This window comes from Monopterus albus, unplaced genomic scaffold (assembly GCF_001952655.1).
Source record: "Monopterus albus unplaced genomic scaffold, M_albus_1.0 scaffold32.1, whole genome shotgun sequence".
Taxonomy (NCBI): Eukaryota; Metazoa; Chordata; class Actinopteri; order Synbranchiformes; family Synbranchidae; genus Monopterus; species Monopterus albus.
In genome coordinates, this window is record NW_018127912.1 from 503,719 (window position 1) to 512,583 (window position 8,865).

An 8,865-nucleotide genomic window follows, 5' to 3' on the forward strand; every position below is an offset into this window, starting at 1 on the left:
AAATGCATCTGACCGATGGAATCCAAAAAAGGAAGTGTGTTTATAAGTCTGACTTCCCCCATCATTCTGCCTTCAAGAGGATGTCATACGTATTAAGAAAACAGAGCAAGAGGAAGAGAGAGAGAGAGAGAGAGGGAGAGAGAGAGGGAGAGAGAGAGGGGGGGTCATGATTGTAGGTGCTTTCTTTACGTCAGAAAGTCTTTTTCCTCTCATGTGAAAGATGCAGGTTATTAGTAGTGGGCGATCACTTTGGATATACACTCTGTTTGTTACTTCTGTACAACTTTGGGGTAAGTATCACACTATAGATATTCCTAAATACAATCTTCACATTGTTTTTTCTTTAGTTCTGTCTATCAACTTAAATATATACAAAATATTGCAATAGAAATATGTATTTACTGATTTTCTGGGGTTAAAGAAGAAGCAATTACAATTATGTAATCATTAATACAAACAGTCCTGTCTATTGAAAATGGTCTTAATATTTGGATAACAAGCTGGCTCTTTACATCAAATGTCATGTTCTATTTTAATTTCCTCATCAGCTGCAATCACCAGTTTGGTACAAAGTGAGCGTCACCACATGTAGCAATTTTTACATACCTGCTTCACAACTGCCCTGTTGCTCCTTCTCAGAAGGAACTTGTGAAACCCAGCTGATTCTGGCTGTATGTTATACCTTTCTCTGTCTTGTCTAGGAAGATTTTCTGGTTCATATTCCTCTTATATTCATCCGGCACCAAGCCTGGAAATCTATAAGAAGTCAAGAGACTCTGTGGTCCTGATCTGCCAGGCCCCAAAGGGCTATCATGGTGTTCTGTTCAAGTTATACAGGAACAGAGAGCAGGTAACTTTTTTTTTTGAGAATGTGTGTATGTTTTGTTGAGTTTTTAATACCTCTTGCGCTTATATTTTTCCCTAACTATTTTTATTCATTGAGGTGGACTCTCAGGAGCTGCAGTCGGCTGCTGAGCAGGTCCAGTTCACTGTCGAGGTGAATTCAGGCCCAGATGAAATGTTCTGCTGTTTATACAAAGACCGGGAAGGCTGCTACAGCGCTTTCAGTCCCTATTTGCAAGTGAAGCAGCAAAGCGGTTTGTGTGTTTTTTTTCCCAAAAATACAAACCTTGATAGAAATTCTCCCTGTGACCTATTTGACAGTCTTGGCGAACTGGACAAAATACTCTCTCTCACTATTAGTCTTCTATGGCTTGTAATGTCACCTTTATGCACACCTCAACACTGTGCTGAAAATACAGACCTATTGCACAAATCATTATCAAAATAAACTGGAAGAAGCAAGACACTGCTCTTGTATAAAGGACAGTGTGGGCTTTACATTGTATTTCAGTTTGTCTGTTCAATATGCACTCAGTAATGATTCCGCATGTGGTATAAAATAATAAACACACCCATCCGTTCCTCTGTTACCCCCCAAACACACTGCTGCTTGCAGGTGCTGTCTGTGGTCTCTTATTGTCCTCGGCTCTGTGGGTGTGTGTAGTGGTAGTTACATCCTGCACCTCATATAGAAACCACACACCCACACACCCACACATTCTCTCCCACACGCAAAACATCAATCACAGTATGTGTTATCCTGCAGTGTTGACGGTTACAGAGATGAGTTTGGTTTGTAACGTCAGCCAATCAAGGTCGTCAGCATTAAAGGAGCTTTTACTTGAGTTATATGTCAGTCAATGGTCTGTAAAATCAGCAAAGCCGTGAAAAATATTGAGACATTGTTTCCTTCTTTTGTTTTATCCTTGTCTGTATTTTTCCAGATGCTGCCCCTACTCGCTCCATACCCTCTTTCTCTCTTCCCGTCCTGTCAGTGGAGCCCTCTACTGGTGCGGTTAAACGTGGAGATATGCTGTCCTTCAGCTGCTCAGTCTCTGCACTCCCACAGCAGCTTCAGTCTCACTTCGGCAATAACAAGGGAACACTGACCTTCCTTTTGCTGAGGACTACTGAGCGAACAGGGGCCACATCTGTTATCCGCCAGCTCCCGGGCAGTCTGGTATCCAGCCCTGAACCCCAGCCAGGAGTCTTCACTGTGGGGCCGGTGAGAGGAGGAGAGGAGGGCGAATACACCTGCCTCTACCAGTTCACCACAGAAAGGCAATTGGTTAATTCAACTGTTAGCAACGTGGTTCAAGTTACCATCACAGGTGAGGATGTCCTGAAAGACTTTTTGATATCAGGACTGTAAGTCGCCACTCTCATCATGATCCTATATAGATTCTCTTTGTCAGCGATACTTCAAAATGATGTGACTTCGATTTGATCAGTATCAAGTGATATTATCTGCCTATTTCACACAATTATATTTTTATTAACTAAAACATAACAAATGTATAATTTTTAAATTTTATTGAGCTCCTCTGTTCATTTTCAAGTACTATTCAAATACCAATAAAGACCTTCCAACTCAACAGCTGTTCAGACGACAGTGATGCTGCATGGAGATCAGTCAGTGGAGACTGAACGGATCAAATGCTTCAATAGCTTATGTGCTGCTCATGTCTCACTTTTAGTATCAGAATACTAGCTGCACTGCCTGGCGCTTGTAGTCCAGATTGAAAAGTACAGTGCTTCACCAGAAATGTGTATGTATGTGACTGGCTGTCAAAATAAAAGCACACAAAACATTGATGTTTACGTTCTGCATTGATGTCATCAGATCTCGGGGGGTTTGATTGATCCAGATTGATGGATCCCCTAATAGCATACCTGTTGAAGTCTGCCTCATCACCTCACTGACCTCCTTTAAGTCTCTACCAAAACTTCCATGTTTTTAAAAACTTGGTGCATTAACTTGTTTTTGAGCTTCAGGTTAATTTTGACAGGTTAATTACTCAATAAGAAACTTTATCTTATCCTTATTTTATTGTTCAGACATGTTTTCTGTGAGCAATTTTGTAAGCCATTGCTTTGTTATATAAAGAAATGTTTTTATTTATATGCGGGAAAATGTACAAGCTAATATGAATAATTACTGGGTGCATGGATACAGAACAGAACCTGATGCTTACAGAAATTAGGAAAATGTAACTAGAGCCACAGTTAACAACATTATCAATTAATCTGCTGATCATTTCCTTAAAGCTACAGTATATAAATCAGATTCCACTGATTTCAGATTTAGCTCTTCACTGATGGTTTCAGCTGTAGTTGTTTCAGCAGCTCATTAATCCTACAACTTTCTAGAACTATATGTTTTTAAACAGTGATTTATTCATGGCAGAGCTTCTCTTTGATGTACCTGCTTAATATTTACCCTGATTTTGGTGTCTTGCCAGACATGCTGCCGCTGCCCACCCTTGTCCTCCAGGAGCAAACTGATGTGTGGCACTTGCTCTGCACAGGGTCTCCTGCATACCCTGGTGCCGTGTTCTCCCTCTACCTAGAGGATAACGAAGTTCCTGTTGCCACTTACCATGCCAAAATGTTCCACCATCAGGCCACTTTCCCAGTGCCTGTCCAGGACACTCCAGTGGCTTCATACAAGTGCCAGTACAGTGTCCTGCTGGGAGAAAGGTGGAGCCATTCGGAGCCCAGCCGCCCTCTGGCTGTAACCAGAGGTACGAAGTTAGACCTGTACTGGATGTGCTGTGGTCTGAGTGCAATTTTACACAAACACGTGACGGCTTCTTTTTAATTTTTCAGGAATGACCCCTCCTTCATCATCAGGTAGATTTTCACTAACATACTATGTCATTTTATTATTTGTAAAATGAGTGCTGGGAACAAAAGACAAAAAAATAAGTCAGACCTTTTACTGAATTAAAATGTATCACAGCTGTCTGAAGGAAAAGGAAACTCATTACTGAACAATCTGAGTACATACAGTTACCCTTACTTTAAAGGTCCTCAGTAGGAATAATCTTATATCTGACAATCCTTTCTGTATCGCATGCTTACAGATGTGTCAGGCGTGGACTGGCCTCTTGTCATGGGCTCGTTCTCTGCTGTGGTATTGTTCCTCTGTATAATAGCACTCATTGCTGTGGTGGCACAAAGAAAAGGTATTTCTCACATAAAACCTGGCTTTTTCTGATACAGTTCTGCTGTCTTGATTGTCTTCCTTTGTGAAACTTATTTGGCTTGACTCTTCTCTTTTCACTTTTATTTAAAGTAAAAGCAGCAGCCAGAGAAAAGAAGAAAAGGTACTGTTTTATAAGTACTCATTCATTTTAAAACTAACATAATTTAGACCATTAGATGAGCGCTGTATTTCTCTATACATATTTTTTTCTCTCAAGGTTATCATAAATAAGTACTGTACAGTACCGTGTATTAGCAGCACTAGCACATCTATGATACCTAAGAACCCTTTACAAGCAGTGGCAGCTAGAAATATTTCCATAAAGCAAGCATTTAATGTAAACATACTACTTATAGTTGCTAAGAATTTGCTTATATATTATATATAGGTTCAAAATGTATAATGGCCCGTAGAGAGGACTATTTACTTTTTTATGATATGAAAACTCATTTAACATTTTAAACCTGACTTTGTTGATTTGTCAAGTAGATTTTCATGAAGCATGGTTCCTGAAATGTATTCCTGCACTGCAGCTTTGATATTCTGATGTTAAATTAGCCTATGTTGAACTGTTTCAGGCAGGAAGCCCAGCTCTGGACTAGAGTTCATGCTAAGGACCATGTGGTTGGTGAGTGTTTTTCTTCAGAAGCATTCTTCCCCCTATGACCTTCCAGAGTATTTTAATAGTTCTGCAAAATATTGCATAGATATTCCAAGTAACGAGCTAAACATACAGATATTGTATCTGTTTAGATACAGATACTGATTGTTACTGCTTGTTTTTGCAGATCTCACACTCAGGCGTTTAAGCGTCACCTTTCAGGTAAATAGTCAAAACCTGGACTTTCAGTTGCTAATAATTCTTGGATGTTTATCAACTATGGTCAAACTTGCACTAGCTTCCTTTGACTTTTTTACTTCACATTTAAAGTTTGTTAAACAGTACTTTGAGATAAACACCTTAAACTTTACAGCAGCAAACTTCTTGGGCTGATCATGAGCTTCTCTCTAGTCCATCTCACTTGTTTGGTATCTGTGGTATTTCTGTGGCCTCTGTGTTTCTCCATCATGACAAACAACTATAAACTTCCCTTTGCTGTAAACACAACCCCACACACACGCTGTGTTTTCATTCCTTGTGGGGACTTTACACTGACTACATTCACTTCCTGTAGACGTATCCTAACCTTAACCATAACCATGACTTGCCTAACCCTAACCCTCACCCTAATACCTAAACCATGTTGTCACCCTAAAATTCAGTGGGGACCAGCCTCTGGTCCCCACAAGGATGGCCATGTCCCCACAATGTTAGCGTGTTAAGAGGTTTAGGTCCCCATAATACAATATATTATAATATAACAATATAATACAAAGGCACACACACGCCAGTCACCAAACACTCCATATCCCAAACACACTGTCAACTCAAACCCACATACAGTACAGTATATTCCTCATTAGTGCTGATGTGCAGTCTGGGCCCGCCTCTCATTAGTGGTAATCACTTTCATAAATTAGCTTGATGAAGGGCTCTCATTAGACTAAAGGCTCTCTGCTGCAGGCATCTTAGAGGACAGAACGCTGTCATCACTGACTGATGCAAAGACTAGCAGCCACAACAGGAACTGAATTTCTAATATCGGATGTGTCGTACTCCTAGCAGTAATGTTGACAGTCCTCGTCATACTTCTACTTAAAAAGCTGCAATTTTATCAAGAATTGCAGCAGTTTTAGGTGTAAGGTTTTTGCATCATTTTATTGCACATTTTAGTGCACATAGAGCCCTGTGATAGACTGGCGACCTATTCAGGGTGTACTCTGCCTCTCACCCAATGTCAGCTGGGATTGGCTCCAGTCACACCCCCCCACAACCCTCTTCAGGAGAAGCAGTATAGATAATAGATGGATAGATGGAAATACTTTGGTGATTAACCTCCATCAGTATGAAGCTTCATCAATCAATGTGAAGCGTCAGCCCATATGAGGTTAGGGGATGTGACAGGAGATTGTGCAGTAGCAGGTCTGACGGACAGAATGATTTAGATTAGTACATTAGATTAATGATTAGATTAGTACATACAGGAACAGCAAAGATTCATAGAAAGAAAAATAATGGCAGAAAGTTTGAGAAAAGATCTTTCTTACTGAAATTTTCCCTAAAGTTTCATTTAATAGTTATCAATGTAAATACTAAAGCAGATTTTCTTTTATGAAACAATCATGAGTAAGACTGTGTGGAAGGAAGAATGAAGATCACACCCGCACTCTGGGAGTGTCAGATGATGACGGCGACAACGACGACAATGATGATGATGATGATGATAAAAAACGTGATATTATTAAATACTCAAGATATTTGTTGTGCTGTATTTAGGACCCTGACAGTGGCAGGATATGAGCTACTCTATGCCAAAATAAATTATGTCAAGGCTAATCTTTGATAGATTATTGTTGTGTGTTTGTGTTTGTGCAGGATTGGGCTAGTGGGGACACTGCGACAACCTCCAGAACTCCAATATGGAACTCTCACTCCACGTTCACGACCCCAGTCCATCCTGCATATTAGAAATGTTTGATCTCTCTCTCTCTGTGTGTGTGTGTGTTTATACTTTAGCATAGTTTATCAATGCAGTCTCAGCTGAAGTCACTCAGCAGGAGAGGAAGGGCTATTTCCTAACTTCTCTGTGTAGCAGTAAAATTGTGCAATTTGACAGGATACGTGGTTTGTTTAATCTTACATGTTACTGAACCAGTGGGTTTAAATACAGATTTATTTTCATTATTATTATCTTTGTATGTGGGAGATGTGTTTTGTGAATATCTTGCATGAAGTTTTATGGCTTATTTCCAGCCTTTAAGTTATGCGAGAGGCTCTTCATTGAGGGAGAGAGAGCGCCCAGATGTCATGGAAGTTCATTCCAGGTCCTACATGGACTTTGACACCTGATTGTTTTGTCAAATAATCCATCACTCTAATGGTTTAGGTCTAGCTAATGTTACATATAATTTAATTGTGCTATCAGCAGATTTGCAGGATATTCCAGCAGTGTGCTTCCTCACTGTGTAAAAGAAAATGTCAACGGTTTTTACTGTACATAGAGGTTTTCTTTTTTTACAATTACATAGAAAAAATAATTGAACATTTTATTTATATTGTCTAACACACAGATAACAAAATCCTTTACAGGATTATGTCAACAATACCAGTATACCAACCTACATGCACAGATAAAAACTACTTACCCTAATTAAATAAAAAAGTTGTAAAAAAAAAATCTTTTGGTAAAAACTACATCTTCAGAAATGATTTAAAGGACCAGTTGATTTTACAAATAAGGCCAGAGGTGCTGCAAAATCTCTATCCTCTTTAGTCCAGCATCTTGAGCTGGGTAAAACCGGTCCCTAGTTTGAAGACCTCAGACTGTGGGCAACTTGATAAGGACAGAGTAATTCAGGAAAATAATCTACGGCCAGGACAAAATGATGTCTCACAAATTTGTCTATACAGGCACATACATACAGCATGAAACACTTTCTGAAATTGGTCTGCTGTAGTTTTGCCAAATATTCTGCAGAGGGCACTGTTTATATATAATTCGGACGTCCAAACACACCTGTGGTACAGAATGATTTTCATTTATGAAGTTGATCCTTTGTAATCAAATTCTGCGATCAGTGGAACAATGTGACGCTGATATTCATGAACCCAAGAAAACCTGATACATCCACACTAAACAACGGCCACTGAAAAGTACCGCTTCACTGTGCGGTGATAGGGCCAGCATTGACCTTGAGAACAATATGTTTCAGCCCTCATATCCAGATTTGTTCATTTCTACAGTATATTGTACATATGCATGCTGAAAAGGGCTCAAGAGGGAGATACACCTCCCACCTGTTAATGTGGTTTTTATGGTGGACAATAACTCAGCAGAGAAGTGTTGTCGTTGTACTTCAGGAAGTAGCAGAATGCCAACTCTGCTGTAGTACAGAGGTTTATTACATTTTACTGGCCTCCACAGCAGCACAGAGCGTTCTATCAGTGGCATACATGCACATAGGGAATGTCTTTATCTCTTATTTTATTTATGAAGACAGGAAAAAAAAACAGATGAGATTTAAGAATAAGACTTAGATTAACTTAAAGGTCAAGGTCAAAGTGTTTATTTGTCATATGCACAGTTAGGAAACATGTTTCTCTGTACAATGAAATTCTTACTTTGCCGTCCACATGAATACCACATAATACTCAACTCAACTTTATATATATAGCGCTTTACCACAGCACAGCTGACCAAAGCACTTAACGTATCATGCAAATATAAAAACAACACATAAAAACTATAAACAATAAAACAAACACTAACACTACAGACAGAGTCTCATTCCTGGCCAAATGCCAATGAATACAAGTGGGTCTTCAAATAAGACTTAAAAATGGACAGTGAGGGGGCCTGCCTAATATAAAGCGGCAAGGCATTCCACAGTTTTGGACCAACCACAGCAAAGGCTCTATCTCCCCTAGTTTTCCGTCTGGCCCTCGGTGCCTCCAGAAGAAGCTGATTTGCTGATCTGAGGCACCGCGACGGATTATACGGACACAAAAGTTCCACAAGATAAGATGGTGCCAGCCCATTTAAGGATTTATAAACAAATAAAAGAATCTTAAAACTAACCCTGAAACGCACCGAAAGCCAGTGGAGAGATGCCAGTACTGGCGTTATGTGGTCCTTCTTACGCCCCCCAACCAATAACCGAGCGGCAGCATTCTGGATCCTCTGGAGGCGGGCAATCCCGGATTGACCAAGTCC

General features: G+C 39.9%; 1 protein-coding gene across 2 annotated transcripts; it reads left to right on the forward strand.

The window, feature by feature from the left end:
• The first annotated feature begins 209 nt into the window (after nucleotides 1-209).
• Nucleotides 210-7,254, forward strand: LOC109958452 (leukocyte immunoglobulin-like receptor subfamily A member 6). 2 transcript variants are annotated; one of them, XM_020597102.1, is made up of 11 exons: nucleotides 210-290; nucleotides 702-850; nucleotides 944-1,097; nucleotides 1,788-2,174; nucleotides 3,306-3,587; nucleotides 3,673-3,696; nucleotides 3,930-4,031; nucleotides 4,142-4,172; nucleotides 4,630-4,679; nucleotides 4,840-4,874; nucleotides 6,528-7,254. In XM_020597102.1, the coding sequence occupies exons 1-11, from the start codon at nucleotides 221-223 to the stop codon at nucleotides 6,618-6,620; spliced, it is 1,377 nt and encodes a 458-aa protein (XP_020452758.1). In that variant the 5' UTR covers nucleotides 210-220; the 3' UTR covers nucleotides 6,621-7,254. The 2 variants fall into 2 exon arrangements, with proteins under 2 accessions (XP_020452758.1, XP_020452759.1); XM_020597103.1 differs by lacking the exon at nucleotides 4,840-4,874 and having other exon boundaries at nucleotides 6,528-6,599.
• The last annotated feature ends 1,611 nt before the right edge of the window (nucleotides 7,255-8,865 follow it).

Excerpts from the sequence above, each read along its gene's own strand:
- LOC109958452 (XM_020597102.1), top strand. The coding sequence starts at position 221 with ATGCAGGTTATTAGTAGTGGGCGATCACTTTGGATATACACTCTGTTT. Across the intron at positions 851-943 it reads TATACAGGAACAGAGAGCAG|GTGGACTCTCAGGAGCTGCA; the intron begins GTAACTTTTTTT and ends TTATTCATTGAG. Across the intron at positions 4,032-4,141 it reads TGTGGTGGCACAAAGAAAAG|TAAAAGCAGCAGCCAGAGAA; the intron begins GTATTTCTCACA and ends TTTTATTTAAAG.